At 42.8% G+C, this 27,387-nt stretch overlaps 2 protein-coding genes across 10 annotated transcripts in view; one reads left to right on the plus strand and one right to left on the minus strand.

The window, feature by feature from the left end:
- NR1I3 (nuclear receptor subfamily 1 group I member 3) lies at positions 1-27,277 on the minus strand. 7 transcript variants are annotated; one of them, XM_070766144.1, is made up of 9 exons: positions 27,183-27,277; positions 17,909-18,076; positions 16,825-16,955; positions 13,916-14,112; positions 12,555-12,760; positions 10,913-11,058; positions 3,769-3,885; positions 2,023-2,128; positions 1-663 (listed from the first exon to the last, which is right to left on the minus strand). In XM_070766144.1, exons 2-9 carry the CDS (start codon positions 18,055-18,057, stop codon positions 525-527), a joined length of 1,191 nt encoding a protein of 396 aa, XP_070622245.1. In that variant the 5' UTR covers positions 18,058-18,076; positions 27,183-27,277; the 3' UTR covers positions 1-524. The 7 variants fall into 7 exon arrangements, with proteins under 7 accessions (XP_070622245.1, XP_070622244.1, XP_070622243.1 ...); XM_070766143.1 differs by having other exon boundaries at positions 27,154-27,275; XM_070766142.1 differs by lacking the exon at positions 27,183-27,277 and adding an exon at positions 19,405-19,828.
- The window catches only part of PCP4L1 (Purkinje cell protein 4 like 1), a 59,533-nt gene continuing 44,492 nt past the window's right edge, over positions 12,347-27,387 (plus strand). The window contains exon 1 of one of the 3 annotated variants that reach the window (XR_011560491.1): positions 12,347-12,841. Coding sequence is in view for 1 of the 3 variants with exons in the window: in XM_070766150.1 (XP_070622251.1) it covers positions 24,388-24,408 (21 nt within the window). In the remaining 2 variants the exon portion in view is untranslated. Of the gene's footprint in view, positions 12,842-17,923; positions 18,185-24,354; positions 24,409-27,387 lie in introns of those variants that run through there. The other 2 variants (XR_011560492.1, XM_070766150.1) reach the window with 2 other exon arrangements.

Raw genomic sequence — 27,387 nt, forward strand, 5'->3', positions numbered from 1 at the left:
TTTATTTTTTTTTTTGAGCAGTGTATATATTTTTGCAAGGGGGAAAAAAGAAACTTGAGGAAGTTGCTGGCTAGAACTGAGCATAGATTTGGGGGTGTTTTGTTTTTGGGCTGTATACATAGTCCTCACCTTGTGACTAGAATTGGCAAAATTCCTGTCGCTAAATGAGATAGTCTTTAAGTGAAATTTGCCTCGTTTTACTCCCTTTTTTGCCACAGAGATTAAGTGAATCCCTGCACTTGCTGTTAATGACATAGTCATAAAGTGAATCCTGCTTCCCCTGTTCATCGGAAGGTCAGAAAAACGGGATTCTGCGACGGTCATAAAAACGAGCCTGCGGCCAGGCCTTTGAATTTTGATCGCGAGGACGTTGCGACTTGTAAAGTGTAAAACACAGTCCCGAGTCCCCTTTTTCCCCCCGGTGCTGTCGCAACTCGGAACAGTCACTAAATGGACTCTTTGTAAGCCGAGGACTATCTTCATCCTATTTTGCAAAGCAGAGATTCTTCTTCTAATTGGGGTTTTTAGCTGATAAGTTCGGACAGCAGTGGGGTCAAGGAAGAGAGATTTTGGCTGTCGTTGATGTGAAGGATCTGACGGGTGTTTTCCACTTTCAGCGTCCGAAGCTCGGTCAACAGCAGAAGGAGTTTGGCGTAGAGAAACCTTAGGAAGGAACAAAAAAAAAAAGATTTAAAAGGCCGCCAATCCAAATTATTCCGTCTCTTTTCCTCCTCCCTAATCCCTAACGCAGTGTTTCCCAACCTTGGCAACTTGAAGATATTTGGACTTCAACTCCCAGAATTCCCCAGCCAGCATTCGCTGGCTGGGGAATTCTGGGAGTTGAAGTCCAGATATCTTCAAGTTGCCAAGGTTGGGAAACACTGTCCTAAATGTATGACCGCCATCGAGGCCAACGTTTCCAAGCCAGGCGGTGGTTAAAGGAAATTTATCCCCTTGTTAATGACCATGTGATTTACTTAACAATGGCATTGGTTTGCTTAATATCTGAGATATTATTATTATTATTATTATTATTATTAATTAGACTCGGGGCGGCTCACAGCAATAATAAACACAATGCATAACAAATCTAATAATTAAAAGTCACTAAAAAACCCTTATTAAAAAGCAAAACATACACACAAACATACGATGCATAAATTGTATAGGCCTGGGGGGAAGGGAATATCTCACTTCCCCCATGCCTGACGACAGGTGGGTTTTAAGGAGCTTACGAAAGGCAAGGAGGGTGTGGGCAATTCTAATCTCTGGGGGGAGCTGGTTCCAGAGGGTCAGGGCGGCCACAGAGAAGGCTCTTCCCCTGGGTCCCACTGGACGACATTGTTTAGTCGACGGGACCTGGAGAAGGCCGACTCTGTGGGACCTCACTGGTCGCTGGGATTCGTGAGGTGAAAACAAGGCTGCAAAATCCAGCAGGACTCGCTCATCGACTGCCAGAAATTCCTCTCTCAATTGTGGTTATAAGTCAAGGCCTCCCTTTTAAAATATTTCCCTTAAAGGCATTCTGACTTTGAGCCAGTGTGCTATAAGATGGGTGGACTTCAACTCCCAGAATTCCTCAGTCAGTCTGCTTTACGATGGACTTCAGCTTTCAGAATTCACCATCCTGCGTGGTTAAGATGGCTGGACTTCAACTCCCAGACTCCCTCAGCTATGTTTTAAGATGAATGGACTTCAACTCCCAGAATCCCTCAGTTATGTTTTAAGATGGATGGTCTTTAACTCCCAAAATCCCTCAGCTATGTTTTAAGATGGATGGTTTTTAACTCCCAAAATCCCTCAGCTATGTTTTAAGATGGATGGACTTCAACTCCCAGAATTCCCCAGCCAGCATCCTTTAAGATGGGTGGACTTCAACTCCCAGATTCCTTCAGCTATGTTTTAAGATGACTGGACTTCACCTCCAGGAATCCCTCAGCTATGTTTTAAGATGGATGGACTTCAACTCCCAGAATCCTCCAGCTGGCCTGCTCTGAGATAGCCGGACTTCAAGATTCTTACCTGCCTTCGGGCCAAGGGTGCCAGTGGTCGATGTATTTCTTCAAGGTCAGGGCAACCTTCTCCTGGGTCCGATCAATCTCCTCCCTTTGGGTCACCTCCATTTGGTCTGTTTGTGGTTGCAGAGGAAAAAGATGGGGGCCGGGTGGTTGGGTGCTTCAAATACACACAACACAACACCCCTGCCGCCCCCAACCACCCCCCGCGCATGCGCACAGGCCTCACTGAAGCCTCTAGATTTCCCATAGGCCCATTACACTATTTTTTATTCTCCTCAGGTGTCAAGAAAGCCTCCAGACCTCCAGTTGAGCCGTTGGGCTGTTTTTAGCAGTCGCCAGGCTTCAGGCAGCTTTCCCGAAGCCTGTGGAGAGCAAAAACCAGTAGCGGGTTGCAGCCGGCGCACACCGGCGCGAGATTCAGCTTCGCATGCGCCGTAAGTGAAATTTTGTGTGAGGATGCACATGCGAGCGAGATTTTGGCGGTTTTTTCCGACTTCCGCGCATGTGTGGAAGCAAAAATATTGGTGAAATTCACAGAAATCTCGCCTGCCCGTCCTCACACAAGATTTCACTTACAGCACATGCGCAGAAGGCAAATCTTGTGCTGATGCGCCATGCCGGGAGCTTTCTGGTAGCGGCCCCAAAAAAGGCCAAAAACCAGCTGGAGCTGACGTAGGGCAATTTGTGCCGTCGGTTCGCCATGACGGATCTAATCCAGTCAGGTCAGGAATCCATAGGGATCCTAGAACTGAAAAGACCAGAAGAGGTCTCATAGGTCATCTATTATTATTATTATTATTATTATTATTATTATTATTATTATTATTATTATTAATTAGATTTGTATGCTGCCACTCTCCGCACACTCGGGGTGGCTCACAGCAACAGTAAAAACAATATACAGTAACAAATCTAATAATTAAAAAACTAAAAAACCCTTATTTAAAAATAAAACATACACACAAACATACCATGCATAAAATATATAGGCCAGGGGAGGTGTCTCAATTCCCCCATGCCTGACGGCAGAGGTGGGTTTTAAGAAGTTTACAAAAGGCAAAGAGGGTGGGGGCAATCCTAATCTCCGGGGGGAGCTGGTTCCAGAGGGTCGGGGCCGCCACAGGGAAGGCTCTTCCCCTGGGTCCCGCCAGCCGACATTGTTTAGTCGACGGGACCCGGAGAAGGCCAACTCTGTGGGACCTAACTGGTTGCTGGGATTCGTGCGGCAGAAGGCGGTCCTGGAGATATTCTGGCCCAAACCCTTGGAGGGGGGGGCGATAGAATCCTAGAACAGAAAGGCCAGAAGGGACCCTAGAGGTCATCTAGTCCAGCCTCCCTGGCCGGGGCAGGAATCCCAACATGTATAAATCCTAAAACTGAAAGACTGGGCCTCAAGAGGTCATCGAATCCATCCTCCCTGGCCAGGACGGGAATAAAGAATCCTACAACGCAAAAGCCAGAAACAACTCTAGAGGTCATCTAGCCCAACCCTCCATGGCCAAGGGAGGAATCCCAACTATGCATTTTATTTTTTTGGGTATTATTTATTTATTTTTATGTATTTATTTCGAAAAGGTTTATTTACAGAAAAGCTTGGAATGCCATGGATTTGTATCCTAGTGTAGGACCCTGGAAGGGATCCTAGGGGTCATCTAGTCTGACCCCTTCAATCTTCATCTGCCCTAAATGCTGGGGGAGGTGGGATAGGGCCCTCTTCCCTCGCGAACAAGGTGGGGTGGGGGTGTCTCACCTGGGGAGAACAAGACCAGGGCTTGCAGTAAAACGTACTCTGCTTCGTGCAGCCTCAGTTTCCGCAAACTAATATGGAATTTCAGCAGTGGCTCTAAATAAATCTGTTGAAATCCAGCTTGAGAGAAAAGGGGGGGGGGGAAACGGGCATATTATAATAATATAATAATAATATTATTAATATAACATTCTATTATAATATTAATATAACATTCTGGCATATAATAATCAAATTATCACAGATAATCCCCACTCGGTTAAAGACCTCGGTATACTAGTAACAAAAGATTTAAGTGCCAAAGCCTACTGCAACAACATAGCCAAGAAGGGTTCAAGAGTTGTAAACCTAATCCTACGTAGCTTCTGCTCTGGCAATCACACTACTTACCAGAGTTTACAAAACTTTTGCCAGACCCATCCTCGAATACAGCTCATCTGTTTGCAGCCCATATCACATCTCAGACATTAACACCCTTGAAAATGTCCAAAGATACTTCACCAGAAGAGCCCTTCACTCCTCCACTCGAAATAGAACGCCCTACGAAAATAGACTTTCAATCCTGGGCCTAGAAAGCCTAGAACTAAGACGCCTTAAACAAGATCTAAGTATTGCCCACAAGATCATATGCTGCAACGTCCTGCCTGTGGGCGACTACTTCAGCTTCAACCACAACAACACAAGAGCACACAACAGATTTAAACTTAATATTAACTGCTCCAAACTTGACTGTAAAAAATATGACTTTAACAATCGAGTTGTCGAAGCGTGGAACTCATTACTGGACTCCATAGTGTCATCCCCAAACCCCCAACACTTTACCCTTAGATTATCTACAGTTGACCTATCCAGATTCCTAAGAGCTCAGTAAGGGGCGAGTACAATTGCACTAGAGTGCCTTCCGTCCCCTGTCCTATTGCTCTCCTATATCTCCTATACCTTTCTTCTATTCCTATATCTCTTCTTCTATTCTTTCATTGATATGTTCTATTACCATACCTTCTTTTCTAATATTTCATAGATATATTTTACTATGAGTATCTCCTCTATAACCTTCATCATGTATTTTACTATGTGTGTATAGATACCCTGTTTCCCCGATAGTAAGACACCCCCGATTGTAAGACGTATCGGGGGTTTCAGGGGGGTCGGCTAATATAAGCCGTACCCCGAAAGTAAGACATATGTCTTACTTTCGGGGAAACACGGGGGTATTGCCGGGGGGGGAGCCCGATGACGTCGCTTCCAAGCTCCCCGCGCGCCCCTCGCCTTCGCCTCGCCGCGGCGCCACCGCCTCTTCCCCGGCTTGGCAAAGCGAAGGACGGCGCTGGTCCGAAGCGAGCCGAGCGGGCAGCGGCTTGCATCGAAGGCGCTGGTCCCAGCAACCGAGTCCTGCTGAGGCTCGGCTGCAAGCGGCCAGCGAGGCCGACCAGCTCCGAGGCGAGCGGCCGGAGCTGCGCCCTCCTTCGCCCGCCTCCTTTCCGGCAGGCAGGTGGGGCTGCTCAACTGCGCAGAGCGGCTCCTCCCCTCCAGACACACGCTTCCCCGACACGCGTCTGTGGCTCCACGCGTGCACGCCGCTTGGAGCCCTGAGGTTGAACTTGGAAAAGGGCTCACGAGGCTCCTGTCCCACGGCTGCCCTTCTGGACTCTGGGGAGATGCCTTCGGGAACGCGACCCTTTCCATTTTTTTCCAATGTAAGACATTTATTTATTTATTTATTTATTTATTACTTAGATTTGTATGCCGCCCCTCTCCGAAGACATACCCCAAAAGTAAGACGTAGTGGGGCTTTTGGGGGTAAAAAGAAAGTAAGACACTGTCTTACTTTCGGGGAAACACGGTATATACCCACTAAAACCCTCATTGTGTATTGGACAAAATAAATAAATAAATAAATAAAATAATAATAATATAATAATAATAATAATAATAAACAATAATAAAAAATAATAATAACAATAATAATAATAATAATTTATTAGATTTGTATGCCGCCCCTCTCCGAGGACTCGGAGCAGCTCACAACAACAATACACAATGTACAAATCTAATGTTAAAAGAACAATTTAAAACCCTTACTATAAAAAACAAACACACAACCTAACAGACCATACATTTAAAAAAACCATAGTAGTCAAGGGGCTACTTTAACCTGGTTTTCCTCTCTTTGGTTGGATAAACTACCACCGTTTGTCCACAGGAGGGTGCTTTCACACAACCCAAGGCGGCTGCAATTTGACACACTTGTGAAACACACAAACACACACGCAAACCCACACATGGACAGAGCATAATCTCCATAATCTCTTTTCCGTGCTTGGCTCCGTGGCTCTTTAATCTCTCCCCAAGATTAATTACCGTTTGTTCTATATCTATCTGGACTCAAAGGGGAAAACAACAAATCTACCATCCAGATGTTCAGCGGCGTTTAGCCGGGTCTTAATTAATCCAATGCTTTTAAATATCTATCTATCTTTCTTTCTCTCTCTTTCTTTCTCTCTCTCTCTCTATTATCTATCTATCTATCTATCTATCTATCTATCTATCTATCTATCTATCTATCTATCTATCTATCTATCTTAATTCCCCACCCGGCCAAGGGGATCCCAAGGAGAGAGCTCAATTTGTGAAACTGATGGGCTGGGGGATGCCAGATATTTTTTTTGGGGGGGGGAACCCCCTCCTATAGCCCTCCAGAGGTTGCCAAACTACGATTCCCAGCAGCCTCGCTGGTCGTGAAGGCTCTTGGGAGTTGTAGTTCAGAGGGCCACCCCCTCACTGCACAGTATGGGAGCTTTATTATTATTTTTTAAAATCAAATTTCACATTTATTCATTCATTCATTCATTCATTTGACTTCTATGCCTCTCTTTTCAAACGACTCGGGGTGGCCTGGAAGTATAATTAATAAATAATTAATTTAATTTATTGTATTTCTATTTATTAATTTATTTAATTTTTTAATGCCATCCTTCTCCTTAGACTCAGGGCGGCTTACAACATGTTAGCAATAGCATTTTTTAAAACAGAGCCAGTCTATTGCCACCACAATCCGGGTCCTCATTTTATCCTCCTTGGAAGGATGGAAGGCTGAGTCAACCTTGAGCCGGGAATGAGATTTGAACCGCTGACCTACAGATCTAGCAATCAGCTTTAGAGGCCTGCAGTACTATTGTATTTCTCTTTGTATTTAAAGATTAACTGTTTAATCTTCTAAACCAGTGTTTTTCAACCAGTGTGCCGGGGCACACTAGTGTGCCGCGAGACATGGTCAGGTGTGCCGCGAAGCTCAGCAAGAGAGAGAAAGAGAGAGAGAAAGAAAGCAAGAGAGAGAGAGAGAGAGAAAGAAAACAAGAGAGAGAGAGAGAAAAAAGAGAGAGAGAGAAAGAAAGGCAGGGAAGGAGGGAGAGATAGAAAGAGCAAAAAAGAGAGGAAGGAAGGAAGAGAGAAAGAAAGGGATGGAGAGAGAGAAGAAGGAAGGAAGAGAGAGAAAGAGGGAGAGAAATAGAGTGACAGGGAGGAAGAGAGAGATAATTTTTTTGTCCAAACTTTTTTTAGTCCCCCCCCCCTGCTCAATGTGCCCCATGATTTTGTATATGTAAAAAATGTGCCGCAGCTCAAAAAAGGTTGAAAATCACTGTTCTAAACCACTCTTCTTTTTTTGGTCAGTTTTTCCAGCAATGGGATACCAAGAATAAAATACACTGCTCAAAAAAATAAATAAATAAAGGGAACACTTAAAAAACAGAATATAACTTCAGGTAAATCAAACTTCTGTGAAATCAAACTGTCCATTTAGGAAGCAACCCTGATTGACAGTCAATTTCACATGCTGTTGTGCAAATGGAATAGTTGTGCAAATGAAATATGCGATATTTAATTCATTGAGATCTAGGATGTGTTATTTGAGTGTTCCCTTTATTTTTTTGGAGCAGTATATATTACACGTGAGTACGGCAGTTAGAATAGAATAACAGAGTTCGGACCTTGGAGGTCTTTTACCAGGGGTAGGCAAAGTGGCCTCTTCTATGACATGTGGACTTCAACTCCCAGAATTCCTGTGCTGGCATAATTGGCTCAGGAATTCTGGGAGCTGAAGTCCACAAGTCATAGAAGAGCCAACTTTGCCTACCCCTGTATCTAATCCAATCTCCTCCTTTGCTTTAATTCCACCCATATTTAAAGCATGCTGGCTCAAAGTCAAAAATCTTGCCCTACGACCACAAGCGGAAGTGGAATTTCGGTCGCTACGCATGGACCATGGTTCAGCCTGACTTCGTGAGCATGGCCGCTGAATGCATCATTTTTAGTTGCTAAGTGAATCCCATGTGGTCATTAAGCGAATCTTGTTGTCGGACGGTGGCATTCTTCCTATTACAACTTTCCTAAATACCGGACGGATGCCAAGTGCTTTCATTTTAATCAGGTCGCCATAGTTGTAAGTATGAAAAATTGTCGGAACTTAGAGGTTTTTTTTAGCGCTGTCGTAACTTTGAGCAAATCGACGTAAATTGAGGATTATCCGTGAAGGCCACAACCCTATTGGATAGCCCGCTCACTTCGCTCATGTGCCGCTATGCCAAACCAGCGAAAAGTGTAGCATATAAATATTATTATTATTATTATTATTATTATTATTATTATTATTATTAATTATTATCCACTGGAACTTGTGCCGGAACTACCATTTACCAGTGGCAAAGATGGGATCATAAGCCCGAAAAAGTGGTCAAAAATGAGCAAGCAAAACTACTGTGGGACTTCCGACTTCAGACTGACTGAATTCTGAAGCATAACACACCAGACATCCTGATTGTGGAGAAAAAGAAAGTATGGATCATCGACATCGCAATCCCAGGAGACAGCAGAATTGAGGAGAAGCAGCTAGAGAAATTAGTGAAGTACGCAGATGTAAAAATCGAGCTGCAACGACTCTGGCATAAGCCAATGAAAGTGGTCCCAGTGGTACTTGGCACGCTGCGTGCAGATCTCAGCGGACATTTGAAAACCATCGGAATTGATAAAATCTCCATCTGTCAATTGCAAAAGGCCGCTTTACTGGGATCGGAAAACATAATTCGCCGCTACATCACGCAGTCCTAGGTGTTTGGGAAGCGCCCGACTGGTGATGAAATACGAAATCCAGCATAGTGATCTCGTTTGCTGTGTTGTACTGACATAATAATAATAATAATAATAATAATAATAATAATAATAATAATAATAATAATAATAGAAAATGTTTTGTTTCTAATAATAACAATAACAACAATAACGGTGTTTTGTTAATAACTAACATTGTTGGTGTGTTATTATTGTTATTGTTGCAATAATAATAATAATAATAATTTATTAGATTTGTATGCCGCCCCTCTCCGAAGACTCTTGTTACTGTTCCTGTTATTGTTGTTGTTGTTGTTATTACACGCCTGGTCTGAACTAACCAAAAACAGTTTTCTCAATTTTAATTCATCGAGAATGAATTTCCCGCTTATCAGATGCAGCGTTCCAATTTGGGGCAAAGGGGCTTATCCGAATGTAACCACCAATCATAGCTTGTTCGTTTTGCAGCTCGCAGCTCGCTGGGTTTAAACCACGAATCGTCCAAGGCTTCTCTTCAGTCACGGTGCCAGGCGGGGTGATGAGGCCTTTTTTATACTGCAGCGTATAAATTAATCATTTGCCCGTTTTCTTCTGCAATCTGTACATTGCTTAATAGAGTGTGTCAAAGATCACGGAGCTTTAAATAGCGAACGTTGTTCTGCATTACCGACGCACAAATTTAGAGATTAAACGTTACGGGTTGCGTACGGGAGAACCGAAGAGGTGCAGACAATGGAACTATCACAATATTTATAATCTAGGATGGTAGATGAGTTGGCTCGGCCTTCGATCGGAGGATTGGGAAAGCCGGTCGATAGCGGTTTTATCGCAAGCTGGGTTCTTCAGGTGTTTTAAAAATGGCAATAAATAACTTCGGGTATGTAATGAAATATGTATTCGTTCTGGACTGTTCGGTTCGTCTTTCCCGTCTGCTGCCGTCTTGGTTTCGTTTTCTTTCTCGGAAAAAAAAAATTAAAAATAGTTCCGCGAACCATACTCGTAGGAGGTGTCTCTCAAGTTAGATTCCCCAGACAGCTCGGTTTAAACTTCCAGAATTCCCCAGCCTGCATGCTTTAAAAGGACTGGACATCAACTCCCAGAATTCCCTAGCCAGCTTGCTTTAAGATAGTGAACCAATTCCCAGAATTCTCCACTAACTATATTTTAAGATAAATGGACTTCAATTCCCAGAATTCCCTAGCTAGCTTGCTTTAAAATAGTGAACCAATTCCCAGAATTCTCCACTAACTATATTTTAAGACGAATGGACTTCAACTCCCGGAATTCCGTAGCTAACTTGCTTTAAAATAGTGAACCAACTCCCAGAATTCTCCACTAACTATATTTTAAGATGAATGGACTTCAATTCCCAGAATTCCCTAGCTAGCTTGCTTTAAGATAGCGAACCAATTCCCAGAATTCTCCACGAACTATATTTTAAGATAAACGGACTTCAACTCCCAGAATTCCTTAGCTAGCTTGCTTTAAGATAGTGAACCAATAATAACAACAACAACAATAACGTTTTGTTAATAACTAACATTGTTGGTGTGTTATTATTATTGTTATTGTTGCTATAATAATTATTATAATAATAACAATAATAACAACAACATCAATAATAATAATAATAATAATAATAATAATAATAATAATGTATTAGATTTGTATGCCGCCCCTCTCCGAAGTCTCTTACTTTAAGATAGCGAACCAATTCCCAGAATTCCCCAATAACTATGCTTTAGGATGAATGGACCTCAACTCCCAGAATCCCCCAGCCAGCTCACTTTAAGATGGATGGACTTCAACTCCCAGAATTCCCTAACATTCTGCTGGCTGGGGAATTCTGGGCGTTGAAGTCCGTATGTCTAAAAATGGCCAAGATGGCGGAACACTGATGTGTAAGGTGGACGTAGAGGCAGATCAAGGCCGCTCCTCCTTGCTCGTGGAAGTGTCCAGTGCGATACACAGCAATTATGAACTCAGAAAAGATACACAATGAATTCTCTTCCCCAAACACACAAGTAGCGCCCCAACCTACCCAGGGCACCATCTTGGATGGTGTAGCAGTGTGACCCACATTTCCAAGCATTGGTTTCCTCGTTGAACACTGTGTTGAACTGGATCTGACAGACCTCAAGCGTGGTCCCTTTTAGAAGGGAGATCTGGTCATCCATGGGCAGATTCCTACGGGAGGAACAAGGACCCAGATTAGATAGCAGAGGTTGTGCGGATGCTCTCAATCAGATCCGACTGGATCTCCCGGTAGCTTGGCTTGATTTATTGCCCGCTGTTGGCGAATGGCTTCCTTTGATGGCTTAGCTTGATGGGGATCCTAGTTAGTTTAGGTTCCAGTGAAGCGGTGGGCTGCTCCCAGTTCTGCAAACTGGTGGCCAGAGGCTCTGCCCACTTGGCAGGAACACGCGAACCTGTAGCAACAGAGTTTAGAACCCACTGCTGATCCAGTGGATCCAGCAAAGTGGGTTGATTGGGCAGGTAATTCTCAACATACACCTGCAACAGGGACCAGAATTTTTATGATTAAGCAAAAGTAGATAAATAGATGGATTGAAGGGAGGGAGGGAAGGAAGGAAGGTGATTAGATAACTAGATGGATTGAAGGGAGGGAAGGAAGGAAGGAAGGTGAGTAGATAAATAGATGGATTGAAGGGAGGGAAGGAAGGAAGGAAAGAAGGAAGGAAGATGAGTAGATAAATAGATAGATTTAAGGGAGGGAGGGAGGGAGAAAGGGGAGGAAGGAAGGAAGATGAGTAGATAAATGGATTGAAGGGAGAGAGGGAGGGAAGGAAGGGAGGTGAGTAGATAACTAGATGGATTGAAGGGTGGGAGGGAGGGAAGGAAGGAAGGAAGTAGATAAATAAATTGAAGAGAAGGAAGGAAGGAAGATGAGTAGATAAATAGATGGATTGAAGGGAGAGAGGGAGGGAAGGAAAGGAGGTGAGTAGATAACTAGATGGATTGAAGGGTGGGAGGGAGGGGAGGAAGGAAGGAAGGAAGTAGATAAATAAATTGAAGAGAAGGAAGGAAGGAAGATGAGTAGATAAATAGATGGATTGACGGGAGAGAGGGAGGGAAGGAAAGGAGGTGAGTAGATAACTAGATGGATTGAAGGAGGGGAGGAAGGAAGGAAGGAAGTAGATAAATAAATTGAAGAGAAGGAAGGAAGGAAGATGAGTAGATAAATAGATGGACTGAAGGGAGGGAGGGAAGGAAGAAAAGAAGGAAGGAAGGAAGTAGATAAATAAATTGAAGAGAAGGAAGGAAGATGAGTAGATAAATAGATGGATTGAAGGGAGGGAGGGAAGGAAAGAAGGAAGGAAGGAAGGAAGGAAAGATGAGTACATAAATAGATGCATTGAAGGGAGGGAGGGAAGGAAGGAAGGAAGATGAGATGGATTGAAGGGAGGGAAGGAAGGAAGGAAGGATAACAGAATAACAGAGTTGGGAAGCAGCTTTCGACGTCTTCTAATCGAAGACCCCTGGCACCTCTTCTATCATTTCAGACAAATGCCTGTCCAGTCTCCTCTTGAAAACCTCCAGTGACCCACAATTTCCAGTGGCAGGCTGTTGCACCAGTTAATTCCCCCTTCATCCCAAGGTTGCTTCTCTTCCTGGATTAGATTCGGGGACGATTGAAGGCCCACCCTCTCAACGCCACTCACCTAAAAGCCGGGATGGCCTTGGCGAACTGGATGACCTGCTGGATCATGTAGGTGCTGAGGTCGGCAAACAAAGGCAGGAAAGAGAAGACATCGGGGAGGACCTCCTCCGAATTGTCCTTGTGGGAAGGCAGCAGATACAGAGATGGGAAGGAAGCTTCCTGAGGACCTCCGCTGTCCGGATTGTGGAGGCAGAGACGGACCGGTGGCTGCAGAGAAAAGCTGGGTCAGATGCCTTCACCGAGTGAGACCTTCTCCCAGAGGTGGGACAACCCTGTCCCACCTTACAGGTAAGTCCTCGATTCTTAATATATTTTATTTTGATATTTTTCTTGCTTCATTTTTATATTTTAGTTTGGTACTTTAAAAAAATAATAATTGACTAGTAGCCGGTTGCCCGTGTTTTACTACAAAACGATGTGATCTGGCTTGATAAATGGATGGTTAAATCTTGAAAATTAATGAGATGTCACAAGTTCGGGCTTGATCTCCCTTAGACTCTCCACGATTGACCTCTCCAGGTTCCTAAGAGGCCAGTAAGGGGCGTAAATAAGTGCACTGGAGTGCCTTTCGTCCCCTGTCCAATTGTCTTTCCTTTCTTTCACCTATCTTATATATTCTCTTCCTTTCATATATCCTCTCCTCTAAGTTCACTTTCACCCTCTTTTATATTATCACATGTCTATTTTTCTTCCTATGTATTTGTGTATTGGACAAATGAATAAATAAAAATAAATAAATAAAAATAAAAAACATTGACGCTTAAAGGTTGAAAATTTATGTAGAATGTGTAACTCCTTAGCTTCAGAGCATAAGGCAACTGGCAGTTGGAACACTTTTCAGGTGGGGAGGGGGAGTAGAATGCCTAAACTCCTTAGAACCAGAATGTGTTTATTATTATTATTATTATTATTATTATTATTATTATTATTATTTATTAAATGTGTATGCCGCCCCTCTCCGTAGACTCGGGTGGCATACAATTCTAATTCTAAGTCAACTGGCAGTTGGAACAGAGTTCTTTTCAGGTGGGGAGGGGGAGTAGAATGCCTAAACTCTTTAGTATCGGAGTGTGTTAATCTAAGGCAACTGGCAGTTGGAACAGAGTTCTTTTCAGGTGGGGAGGGGAAGTAGAATGCCTAAACTCTTTAGTATCGGAGTGTGTTAATCTAAGGCAACTGGCAGTTGGAACAGAGTTCTTTTCAGGTGGGGAGGGGGAGTAGAATGCCTAAACTCTTTAGCATCGGAGTGTGTTGGCAACTGGCAGTGTGTGAATGGAGACCTGGAAAGGCTGAGTTGGAAGAGAGATTGTTTTTGCAGGAATGGGGAAGGAAATTGGAGACGGGTCCTTCTTAATGGCTCACTTGGTAGTCGATGAACTGGGAGAAAGTGGAATCGAAGTGAGTCTTGTGAGCTGTGGTGAGGATCTCAATCAGCTGTTCCTGCTCCGGAGACAAGCCAGGATCCTCCAGGGGTTCGGTTGGGAGAATCGGGGAGCATTTCTGTATCTTCTGCTTACGTAGTGCCCGGCGGGCGTAGAGAGCGTCTTCTGACATGATCACTAGTAGAAAGGAAAAAATAAGATGACCGGGGTTCAAACGCTGGTTTGCAGGTCGTCCTCGACTTATGGCCATTCATTTTGTAATGGTTCAGATTTACTGAAAAAAGTGACGATCCTTTCCATCTATCTTTCCTTCCTTCCTTCCTTCCTTCCTTCCTTCCTTCCTTCCTTCCTTCTTCCCTCCCTCCTTACATCCCTCCCTCTCTCCCTCCATATTTCCTTTTTTCTCCTCCCTCCCACCCAATTTTCCTCCCTCCTTTCTTTCTTTCTTTCTCTCCCTCCCATCCTCCTTTCTCCCCCCTCCCTCCCACTTTTACACCCTCTCTCCTTTCTTTCTTTCTTTCTTTCTTTCTTAAATCTTCCTCCCTCCCTCCCTTCTTTTATTTTCCTTTTCTCCCCCTCCATCCCAATTTTCCTCCTTCCTTCCTTCCTTCCTTTCTTTGTTTCTCTTTCTTTTTTCTCTCCTTCCCAGCCTCCTTCCTCCCCCTCCCTCCCACTTTTACTCCCTCTCTTTCTTATATCCTCCTTCCTTCCTTTCTTCCACATTCACTCTTTCTCCCTCCCTCCCCTCCATCCATCTTTCCTTCTTTCTCCCCCTCTCTCCCAATTTCCCTCCTCCTTCCTTCCTTCCTTCCTTCCTTCCTTCCTCATCCTCAATTTCAGTCGTGATTCAAGGACTGCCTGGGCTGTGAACACCCCCCCCCCCCAGTGAGGCAGCAAGACCCCGAACCTATTTTTTTTTGCCTTCCTGGTTAGTTCGATGCCAGCCGGTGGTGCCGGCAGACTCTTCAATCCAAAGCAGATGTTAAGTTGGCTTTTATTATTATTTTTTATTTTTTGTGTTAGCATGTTGCTTTCCAACTTTGCTCTCTCCAGTGCGCTTGGAAACCCCCCTTTGCCTTGCCAGCCTCAAGCATCCCTCTCCCCCCCTCCACCCCAAATGCCCTGGCGCCCCCCCAGGCCTGGCACGTGAGCCCATCTGCTCCGCCTGCCAGCTGCTCTTCTGCCTTGCAACCTGCCCAAGACCGGGATTGCGGGTCAGAAGGCAAAGCTGCAATGCATCACTCTTCCTCCTCCTCCTCGTCCTCCTCCTCTTTCGCCTGCAGTGGCTGCAGCTGCCACCGTTCTGTGCTTCCCTCCCGCCCCTCTCTGTGCCCTGCGGGGGTTTGGGGTAGTGCGAAGGGAGGGTGGGAGAGAAACCCATCTCTTTCCCAACCCAGATCCTGATTTCACCTCGATCGGATCACGGTGGAAGCTCCAGAGAGCCTTGCTGGCTTCGGGAGGCGAAACTCTTCTTGGTTTGACGGGAGGAAGGAGGGAAGGGAATTGGGGAGCAAGTGGAGACAGGAATGGGGAATTTAGAAAGAGAAAGGAGGGAGGGAGGGAGGAAGGAAGGAAGCAAGGAAAGAAGGAAGCAAGGAAAGAAGGAGGGAAGGAATGAAGGAAGAAAGGGAACAAGGAAGGAAGGAAAGGAGGGAGGACAGAAGGAAGGAAGGAAGGGAACAAGGAAGGAAGGAAAGAAGGAAGGAATGAAGCAAGGAAGGAATGAAGGAAGGAAGGAAGGAAAGAAGGAAGGAAAGAAGCAAGGAAGGAAGGAAAGAAGGAGGGAAGGAAGGAAGCAAGAAAGGGAACAAAGAAAGAAGGAAGGAAGGAAGGAAACAAGGAAGAAAGGAAACAAGGAAAAAAGCAAGGAAGGAAGGAAAGAAGGAGGGAAGGAAGCAAGCAAGGGAGGAGGGAAGGAAGGAAAGAAGGAAGAAAGGATGGAAGGAAGCAAGGAAAGAAGGAAGGAAGAAAGAAAGAATGGAAGGAAGGAAGGAAAAGGTATAGGTAAAGGAAAGAAAGAAAGACAGAGAGAAAGAGAAGAGAGGAAGGAAAGAAAGACTAGGCTAGTTTAATGAGACATGATAGGAGCCTTCCAGTATCTCAGGAGTTGCCACAAAGAAGAGGGAGTCAACCTATGGTGCCTTCTGTCCCCTGTCCTAAGGTTTCTTTTATTTTTTACTAGTATCCTGTATATGAATATTATTAGATCTAATGTTTCTTCTTATTTTTTCTTGTGACTGGTATCGTGTACATGAATATTATTATATCTTTACATACCTCCAGTATGTACTTGACAAAACAAATAAATAAAAAAACAAATAAATAAACAAGGAGAGAAGCAACTTAGAACTAAGGAGAAATTTCCTGACAGTCAGAACGGTTGATCAGTGGAACAGCTTGCCACCAGAAGTTGTGAATGCCCCAACACTGGAAGTTTTCAAGCAGATGTTGGATGACCATCTGTCTGAAATAGTATACGGTTTCCTGCCTAAGCAGGGGGTTGGACTAGAAGACCTCCAAGGTCCCTTCCAACTCTGTTATTGTTGTTGTTATTATTATTATGAGAGAGAAAGAAAGAAAAGAAAGAAAAGAAAAGAAGGAAGGAAAGAAGGAAAAAAGAAAGAGGGAGAGAGAAGGAAAGAAAGAAAGAGGGAGAGAGAAGGAAAGAAAGAAAGAGGGAGAGAGAAGGAAAGAAAGAAAGAGGGAGAGAGAAGGAAAGAAAGAAAGAGGGAGAGAGAAGGAAAGAAAGAAAGAGGGAGAGAGAAGGAAAGAAAGAAAGAGGGAAAGGAAAGAAGGGAGGGGGAAGGGAAGGGAAGGAAAGCAAAAAGCAAAGTGGATGGATGGATGGATGGATGACCGGCAGACAGATCCTGAACCCCTCGCACTTACTGTCCTTCCTCATGCCCACCGCAAGGCATTTCTTGTACCGACAAGCCTGGCATTGTCTCCGCTTGGCTTTGGTCACCGGGCAGCTCTGAGTAAAGGGGCAAGTGAACTGGATGCCCTTCAGCACCGTCCTCCTGCAAGGCAAGGGGAAGAAGCTTGAGTGGCAGCCACGAGGGCTAGAAACTTGTGCTTTTGCCCACATCTGGCCAGAAACAGGAGGACTAGAATCTGAGCTTGCTTTTGGAGTCTGAAGATAGGAGAGGGGATTGTTAAATGGATGGAGTTTGCAGAAATGGCAAAACTGACCAGTTCCTTCCTTCCTCCCTTTCTTCAATCTCCTTCCTTCCTTCCTTTCTTCCTTCCCTCCTTCATTCCTAACTGTCTTCCTTCCTACCTGTCTTCCTTCCCTCCCTCCAACCTACTTCCTTCCTTCCTACCTACCTACCTGTCTTTCTTCCTTCCTTCCTCCTTCCTTCCTTTTCTCCCCCTTGCCCCTCCCCTTTTTTCCCTTCCTTCTTTTCTTCTTCCTTCCCCCCTTCCTTCCTTCCTTCCTTTCTTCCTTCCCCCCTTCCTTCCTAACTGTCTTCCTTCCTACCTGTCTTCCTTCCCTCCCTCCCTCCAACCTACTTCCTTCCTACCTACCTACCTACCTGTCTTCCTTCCTTCCCTCCCTCCTTCCCTCCCTCCTTCCTTCCTTTTCTCCCCCTTGCCCATCCCCTTTTTTTCCTTCCTTCCTTCTTTCTTCCTTCTTTCCTTCCCTCCCCCTTCCTTCCTTCCTTCCTCCCTCCCTTCCTTCCTTCCTTCTTTTCTTTCTTCCTTCACTGCCTCATTTTTCCTTCTTTCTTCCGTTCTTCTTCTTTCCTTTTCATTCTGCCCGCTTTTCCAGTTACAGACAAATCCCTCTATTCAAAAGGCAGCAAAGCACCTGAGGAATTGTTTCCCCTCCTCCAGTCGGGCCCCTGATCTCTGCTGAGAGAACGCCTGGCCTGAAATAAGCAGACCCGGCAAGGCTCTAGTCCTCATGGTGGCACAGAGAGAGAGAGAGAGGGAGGGAGAGGGAGAGAGGAAGAAAGGCCTCCATGCCTACCGGAAGAACCCTTTGCAGCCTTCGCAGCTCATGACATGGAAGTGGTAGCCACTGGCTCGGTCTCCACACACAGCACAAGTCTTTTCCTCGACTTCGAGGTCGGGCTCGACCGAGAGATTCCTGCCTTCGCCATCCAAGGAATTTTCCATGGCGCCACACGCTGGTTCCCTGCGGGAAATCACACAGACTCATCTGCCTTCTTTCTGGATCGGGTTTGCTGACTAAAAGGACAGCCGAGGCTCCTGTACTTTCCTCCCACCACAACAACCCAGCGAGGTAGGCTGACCGAGAGAAAAAACAACTGTCTCGCCGCTTCTCTGGGCTAAAGCTTGGACCCAGCTTCCCCCCACTCGCCCACCCACCAGTCTTGACCTAGGGTCTTTATCATTGGACCATCCTGCCTTTCAGTTATTATAATTATAATACATTACATTGCATTAGTATTATATTATTATATCGTATTTATGATAGCAATAGCACTTAGATTTTTAAGGCTTTACAGCCCTCCCTAAGCATTTTACAGAGTTAGCATATTAAATTAGAGTACATGTTATTATACTATAATACATATTGTTCTGTTCTGTTCTGTTCTGTTGTATTCCACTCCACTCCACTCCATTCTATTTTGTCTTCTCTTCTCTTCTCTTTCTTCCCTTCCCTTCCCTTCCCTTCTCTCCTCCCCTCCCCTTCCCTTCTTCTCTAATATTTTCTCTTCTTCTCTTCTAATTTCTTTTCTCTCTTCTCTTCTCTTTTCTCTTCTCTTCTCTTCTCTTCTTCTCTTCTATTTTCTCTTCTCTCTTCTCTTCTTCTAATTTCTCTTCTCTCTTCTCTTCTCTCTTCTCTTCTCTTCTTCTTCTATTTTCTCTTCTCTTCTTCTCTTCTAATTTCTCTTCTCTCCTCTCTTCTATTTTCTCTTCTCTTCTTCTATTTTCCCTTCTCTTCTTCTCTTCTAATTTCTCTTCTCTTCTTCTTCTATTTTCTCTTCTCTCTTCTCTTCTAATTTCTCTTCTCTCCTCTCTTCTATTTTCTCTTCTCTTCTTCTTCTATTTTCTCTTCTCTTCTTCTCTTCTAATTTCTCTTCTCTCCTCGCTTCTTTTTCTCTTCTCTTCTTTTATTTTCTCTTCTCTCTTCTCTTCTATTTTCTCTTCTCTTTCTTCCCTTCCTTTCTCTTCTCTTTCTTCCCTTCCCTTCTCTTCTCTCCTCTCCTCCCCTTCCCTTCTTCTCTTCTCTCTTCTCTTCTATTTTCTTTTCTCTTCTCTTCCTAATCAATTCTCTTTTCTCCCCTCCACCTCCACTTCTCCCTCCCTCTATTCCTATTCTACTCTATTCTCATTCCATACCATTCCATGTTTCACATTAATTTGATTTACACGATCACCCATCTCATCCAAGCACCCCTAGGTGGCTCATCACGTAAGGATCGATCCGGTCCAACAGCAAAACTTTACCAAGATCGGGCGCGCACTCTAGGTTAATCCTTGCTTAGCCAAACCTACTTCCTGCCTCTCTTTCCACGTTAGGTCCATGTTAGGTCCCTCACAAGCCACCTTCCAACTCCAAGGGAGGGCCTGCTTGCCGGCAGAAAAAATGCTTAGATAAAAAAGGAAGCGAGAAGAAAAAGTACCGAGCGATCAACTCTCCAACCTTGTTTTAGCCAAGCCGGGTGTGCAGAGTTGTTGTGCTTAAGGCTGTTAGCACCTGGGCAAATGTCACGTTCAACTCCTCCTTTTGATTGCTCATTCGTGGGTGTGTAAAAGGGCAAGAGTTATGTAACCTGGCAGGGAAGGAAAACAGCAAGCAAAGGTTGGAAGAGAAAGGAAGAGAGAGAGAGAGAGAAAAGAGGAAAGAAAAGAAAGAAAGAAGGAAAGAAGGAAGAGAGAGAGAGAGAAAGAAAGAAGGAAGGAAGGAAGAGAGAGAGAGAAAGAAAGAAGGAAGGAAGGAAGAGAGAGAGAGAGAGAAAGAAAGAAGGAAGGAAGGAAGGAAGAGAGAGAAAGAAGGAAGGAAGAGAGAGAGAGAGAGAAAGAAAGAAAGAAGGAAGGAAGAGAGAGAGAGATAAAGAAAGAAAGAAGGAAGGAAGGAAGAGAGAGAGAGAGAGAAAGAAGGAAGGAAGGAAGAGAGAGAGAAAGAAAGAAAGAAGGAAGGAAGGAAGAAAGAAAGAGAGAGAAAGAAAGAAAGAAAGATAGAAAGAAAGACAGAAATGAGACGGGGGAGAGAGAAAGTGTGAGAGAGAGGGTACAAAAAAGAAAGAGATAAGAAAGACAGAAAAAGAAACAGACAGAAAAAGGAAAAAGAGAGGGAGTGAGAAAGAAAAAGAGAGAAAAGAAACAAAGAGAGGCATAGAAACTGAGAGAATGAGAAAGAAAGAAAGAAAGAGAAAGAGGAAGGAAAGAAGACAGAAGGAAGGGAGGGAGGCAGGAAATAAACAACAAACAAACAAATAAATAAATAAATGAGAGAGACAGACAGAAAAAAACCAGAAATATTTTAGTGGCATTTTTTCTAAGCACATTTTTTCCCATGGGAACTGCTCAGAGGATCTACATCAGTGGTTCTCAACCTGGGGGTCGGGACCCTTTTGGGGGTCGAACGACCGTTTCACAGGGGTCGCCTAAGACAAATTTCCCATGGCGTTAAGAACTAAAGCTTCCATTCTGGCGACTTGGAACCTATTTTTACAATCCGACCAATCAGGCGTTTACAGTGGGGGTGTCCCTCTGACCTTCCCGCCAATCATCTTAAAGCTCTGCTGGGAGAGTTGGCGCTAGACTTATGGTTGGGGGTCACCACAACATAAGGAAGTGTATTAAGGGGTCGTGGCATTAGAAAGGTTGAGAGTCACTGGTCTACATGCATCAGTGGGCTGCAGCTGTAGCAACAAGAACAACAACAACAACAATAATAATAATAATAATAATAACAACCTGTGCCACAACTACCACCTACCAGTGGTAAAGAACTAGTGGGATCATAAACCTGAAAAAGTAGTTGAAAAGAAACATGCCAAAATACTTTGGGATTTTCGAATTCAAACTGACAAGGTTTGGGAACACAATACACCGGACCTCACAATTATGGAGAAGAAAAAAGTGTGGATCGTTCATGTGCGCCAGACCAGCCGAATTGATGAGAAACAACTTAGCCGATATCAGGATCTTAAAATCGAAGTACGACGAATCTGGCATAAACCAGTACAGATGTGCCAAAAGACCTCAGCCAGCATTTGAAAACAATAAACATTGACAAAAATCATTGATCTGTCAATTGCAAAAAAGCCACCGTACTTGGATCTGTGCGCATCGTACGAAAATATCCTGCTCAAAAAAATAAAGGACCCATCCTAGATATGAATGAATGAAATATTCTCATTGAATCCTTTGTTCTGTACAAAGTTGAATGTGCTCTCAACATGTGAAATTTATTGTCAACCGGTGTTGCTTCATAAGTGGACAGTTTGATTTCAGAGAACTTTGATTGATTTGGAGTTATATTGTGTTGTTTAAGTGTTCCCTTTATTTATTTATTTTGAGCAGTGTACATCATCCATCACCCTAGAACACCCTAGACCCTAGACACATGCTGGATTTCGTATCACAATATCACAAGTCCAACACTTCCCGCATGTCCAGCATGTCATTCTCCTTTGCTGTGTATTACTGTTTTTCTTTTTGTGAATAGAATATAAATGATAATTTATTATTTATTTATTTATTTATTTATTTATTTATTTATTTATTCTTTGTCCAATATACAATACATATGGAAGAGAATAGACATTAAGTAATATATATAACGATAGAAAGTAAAAAGAAGAGAAGTAGATGGGAGGGAGAGAGTATATATGATATAAGAGATAAGGAGAGTATATATGATATATATATAATATATATATATATATATATATATATATATATATATATATATAATATATAGATAGATAGATAGATAGATAGATAGATAGATAGATAGATAGAGAATATATATGATATATGAGATAATGATAATGACAACAATCATAATAATAATGATGATGATGATGATAATAATAATAATAATAATGATGATGATGATGATGATGATGATAATAGTAATAGTAATAGCAGACTAGATGGATCATGAGGTCTTTTTCTGCCGTCAGTCTTCTATGTTTCTATGAGACGGTGAAGATGTTGTAGGAATTTCAAATACAGACAGATTGTTCTTTGGAACACAACACACCAGATATTATGGCTGTCAAGGGTCGAAGAGTGCAATGTATTGATATCGCTGTACCAGGAGATGCCAGAGTCAAACAAAAAGAACTGGAAAAAATTACAAAATATCGCGACCTGGCCATCAAAACTACACAGCTATGGATGAAACATGTAGCCATGATAGGCCATTGTCATCGGGGCGCTTGGTACATAGAAACATAGAAACATAGAAACATAGAAACATAGAAACATAGAAACATAGAAACATAGAAACATAGAAACATAGAAACATAGAAACATAGAAACATAGAAACATAGAAACATAGAAACATAGAAACATAGAAACATAGAAACATAGAAACATAGAAACATAGAAACATAGAAACATAGAAACATAGAAACAAACATAGAAACATAGAAACATAGAAACATAGAAACATAGAAGATTGACGGCAGAAAAAGATCTCATGGTCCATCTAGTCTGCCCTTATACTATTTTCTGTATTTTATCTTAGGATGTATCTATGTTTATCCCAGGCATGTTTAAATTCAGTTACTGTGGATTTATCTACCACGTCTGCTGGAAGTTTGTTCCAAGGATCTACTACTCTTTCAGTCAACTAATATTTTCTCACTTGCTTCTGATCTTTCCCCCAACTAACTTCAGATTGTGTCCCCTTGTTCTTGTGTTCACTTTCCTATTAAAAACACTTCCCTCCTGGACCTTATTTAACCCTTTAACATATGTCCCTCCCCCCTTTCCCTTCTGTCCTCCAGACTCTACAGATGGAGTCCATGAAGTCTTTCCTGATACGTTTTATGCTTAAGACCTTCCACCATTCTTGTAGCCCGTCTTTGGACCCGTTCAATTTTGTCAATATCTTTTTGTAGGTGAGGTCTCCAGAACTGAACGTAGTATTCCAAATGGGGTCTCACCAGCGCTCTATATAGCGGGATCATAATCTCCCTCTTCCTGCTTGTTATACCTTGGTACCATGTCCAAGAATTTCACAAAACGCATCACAAAATTGCACCTTCCTGCAATAACACCAGCAGAACTGCAAAAAAATTGCGCTACTCGGAACATCATATATTTTAAGAAGATACTTGGTTGATCCATAGGATGCTGGCAGCAATCCGTATCAACCATTAGCATTACTGGAAGGTCTTAAGCATAAAACGTATCAGGAAAGACTTCATGAACTCCATCTGTAGAGTCTGGAGGACAGAAGGAAAAGGGGTACATGATTGAAACATTTAAATATGTCAAAGGGTTAAAAATAAGGTTCAGGAGGGAAGTGTTTTTAATAGGAAAGTGAACACAAGAACAAGGGGCACAATCTGAAGTTAGTTGGGGGAAAGATCAAAAGCAACATGAGAAAATATTATTTTACTGAAAGAGGATTAGATCCTTGGAACAAACTTCCAGCAGACGTGGTTGGTAAATCCACAGTCACTGAATTTAAACATGCCTGGGATAAACATAGATCCATCCTAAGATAAAATACAGGAAATAGTATAAGGGCAGACTAGATGGATCATGAGGTCTTTTTTTGCCGTCAGACTTCTATGTTTCTATGTTTCTAGTGGTATTTGTGACACTTTTTTAAATGTTCAATCGACGGAGCTTCATGTTTAATGAATAAAAGAGATAACAACAAAACAACAACAACAATAACAATACTCTAGACCACCACACTTCTCCTATAAAAGGAGAAAAGGAATGTCTTTCTTCACCCAAACAAAGGGAGGATAAAGATGATGATGACTGAAGGGGAATTTTGTCAATCTCATCACAATGACGACATGGACAAAATTCCCCTTCGGTCAATTGCCAAAGCAGCTTTCCCTAGAACAGATTCTACCCTGCCACAATAACTTTTGAACGCCTTCCAACGTCCACATCTGCCTATCGCAGTCTCAACCTCTGGCTGGCACTGTGTGACGAATCCCAATAATAATTGAACGCCAGTCAGCATCGACCGAAATGCCCCATCGGTCAATTGCGAAAGGAGAACTGACATCCTGGCAAAGTTGCAGCAGCCCTTTTCATATTATTTAAATCTCTCTTTCTCTCCTCCGGTCCTTCCGAAGGACTCGAGTGTGTGGATAAAAATGCCCCTTTAAAAAAACACACACACACACACATTTGCCTGTGTGTGCGATCAACCACAACAACTCTTGGAGCTTGCCTTATCCCATGTTTCATCAGCTGATTACAAAAGTCCGTGTTGTTCCCTCCCACGTAGATCCGATGCCAATGGGTTGCGACATGGAATATTCTTGGAAATGAAGCGACATCGAATGAAGGTCAGATGAAAGAACTGCCAGCGTTGATTTCACGTGGTTGCGTGTGAGACAACAACCCATTATGTTAATGGATATGTTATACAACCAGTCCCTGATTTACGACACCCCGGGGGAAGCCCAGAATTTCCGTGGCTAAGCGAGACGTTGGTCGAAGTGAATAGAGTATTAATATGGTATTAATTGCCAAGCGGTTTAGTTTAAATCAGGTGAGCGTTGGCCTGCTGCAACAGGCATAAACACTCTAGAATATTTCCAGAGATACATAGAAACATAGAAGTCTGACGGCAGAAAAAGACCTCATGGTCCATCTAGTCTGCCCTTATACTATTTTCTGTATTCTATCTTAGGATGGATATATGTTTATCCCAGGCATGTTTAAATTCAGTTCCTGTGGATTTACCAACCACGTCTGCTGGAAGTTTGTTCCAAGGATCTACTACTCTTTCAGTAAAATAATATTTTCTCATGTTGCTTTTGATCTTTCCCCCAACTAACTTCAGATTGTGTCCCCTTGTTCTTGTGTTCACTTTCCTATTAAAAACACTTCCCTCCTGGACCTTATTTAACCCTTTGACATATTTAAATGTTTCGATCATGTCCCCCCCTTTCCCTTCTGTCCTCCAGACTCTACAGATTGAGTTCATTCAGTCTTTCCTGATACGTTTTATGCTTAAGACCTTCCACCATTCTTGTAGCCCATCTTTGGACCCGTTCAATTTTGTCAATATCTTTTTGTAGGTGAGGTCTCCAGAACTGAACACAGTATTATTGCAAATGTGGTCTCACCAGTGCTCTATATAAGGGGATCACAATCTCCCTCTTCCTGCTTGTTATACCTCTAGCTATGCAGCCAAGCATCCTACTTACTTTTCCTACTGCCCGACCACACTTCTCACCCATTTTGAGACTGTCAGAAATCACTACCCCTAAATCCTTCTCTTCTGAAGTTTTTGCTAACTCAGAACTGCCAATGCAATACTCAGATTGAGGATTCCTTTTCCCCAAGTGCATTATTTTACATTTGGAAACATTATACTGCAGTTTCCATTGCTTTGACCATTTATCTAGTAAAGCTAAATTATTAAAATGATTGGAAAGCAGGAAGATTATCAATCAACTCCGGTTCGAATCTAAGAATCGCCAATCCTTTACCCTCCCAAGAGATGAAATGATAGAAGATGCTATAGGAACCTTGCAGGAAGGCGGGGAAGTGATTGTGCAATATTGAACATTACGCAAGCAATTGAAACGAAGTCAAACTAGAGTCTCGGATTTTCAGGGAGCTCATTTCAGTAAGCTTGGAAAGAGCTTGGGAAGTATTGCACGGATGAGAATCCTCAAAGGGAAAACAACTCCCAAGAAGCTTGGGAAATTTTGAAATAGAAGACGGATTATAAAAGCCCAGTCTAACACAATACCAATGGGGAAGAAAAAGAACAGCTCTCAGAAGAAACCAGCGCATAAAGAAACTCCGTGAGAAATGGAAAGACAAAAAGGACAAGTGTTAAAAGTGGAATATCAGAATATTAGCAAATAGCCCGAGCCTGCAAAGGTGAAATGAGAAAGCTAATATTATTATGTTATTTATTTATTTAATTTATTTTTTGGATTTGTATGCCGCCCCTCTCCGTAGACTCGGGGTGGCTTACAACAGTAATAAAAACAGCATATAAAAATCCAATATTAAAACAGTTAGACAAAAAAGTGGAATATCAGAATATCAGCAAATAGCCCGAGCCTGCAAAGATGAAATGAGAAAGCTAATATTATTACGATATAATATTATTATAGTCTAACTCCCTGAGAATGGAAAGACAAATGGACAAGTGTTAAAAGTGGAATATCAGAATATCAGCAAATAGCCTGAGCCTGCAAAGATGAAATGAGAAAGCTAATATTATTATGTTATCATATTATTATAACCCAACTCTCTGAGAAATGGAAAGACAAAAAAGTGGAATATCAAAACATCAGCAAATAGCCCAAACCTGCAAAGATGAAATGAGAAAGCTAATATTATTATGATATAATATTATTATAGCCTAACTCCCTGAGAAATGGAAAGACAAATGGACAAGTGTTAAAAGTGGAATATCAGAATATCAGCAAATAGCCTGAGCCTGCAAAGATGAAATGAGAAAGCTAATATAATTATTATAACCCAACTCCCTGAGAAATGGAAAGACAAAAAAGTGGAATATCAGAATATCAGCAAATAGCCCAAACCTGCAAAGATGAAATGAGAAAGCTAATATTATTATGATATAATATTATTATGGCCTAACTCCCTGAGAAATGGAAAGACAAATGGACAAGTGTTAAAAGTGGAATATCAGAATATCAGCAAATAGCCCGAACCTGCAAAGATGAAATGAGAAAGCTAATATAATTATTATATTATATTATTATAACCCAACTCCCTGAGAAATGGAAAGACAAAAAAGTGGAATATCAGAATATCAGCAAATAGCCCGAGTCTGCAAAGTTGAAGTTGAGGAAAGCTAAGGGAACTATGGATAACCATTTGTCTGAAATGGTATAAGGTTTTCTGCTTAAGCAGGGGTGGACTAGAAGACCTCCAAGGTCCCTTCCAACTCTGTTATTCTATAGTCTACAAATTAAATCCAGAAATTCTGATCAAAGTTTTGCCCCAGAGGTGAAATCTAGCATGGATCTGGTTTTGTTTGACCCAGCCACCCGTAGATTATTGTGGGACAGGGTGATCCCATCATGGCTTCCCTTTACCTGCTTGATCCGTGCCACTTAAGACACACCTTGGTGTGAAGTTCTTGGTCTTCCCAACACCTGACAACCCTCCTGGTGATTTTCCCCGTGGGTTTGCGGAATCTCTGAAGTTGGTGTGGGTGTGTATGGGGGAAAAGATCCAGGCTAATTTCCTTTTGATAAGGGAGGATATGGTTGTACTTTGAACCCGTGAGCAAGCAGGAGAGAAGGGGCCAACTGGCTGGTGGCTGAAGG

The sequence above is a fragment of the Erythrolamprus reginae genome, chromosome 13 (assembly GCF_031021105.1).
Source record: "Erythrolamprus reginae isolate rEryReg1 chromosome 13, rEryReg1.hap1, whole genome shotgun sequence".
NCBI classification, from domain to species: Eukaryota; Metazoa; Chordata; class Lepidosauria; order Squamata; family Dipsadidae; genus Erythrolamprus; species Erythrolamprus reginae.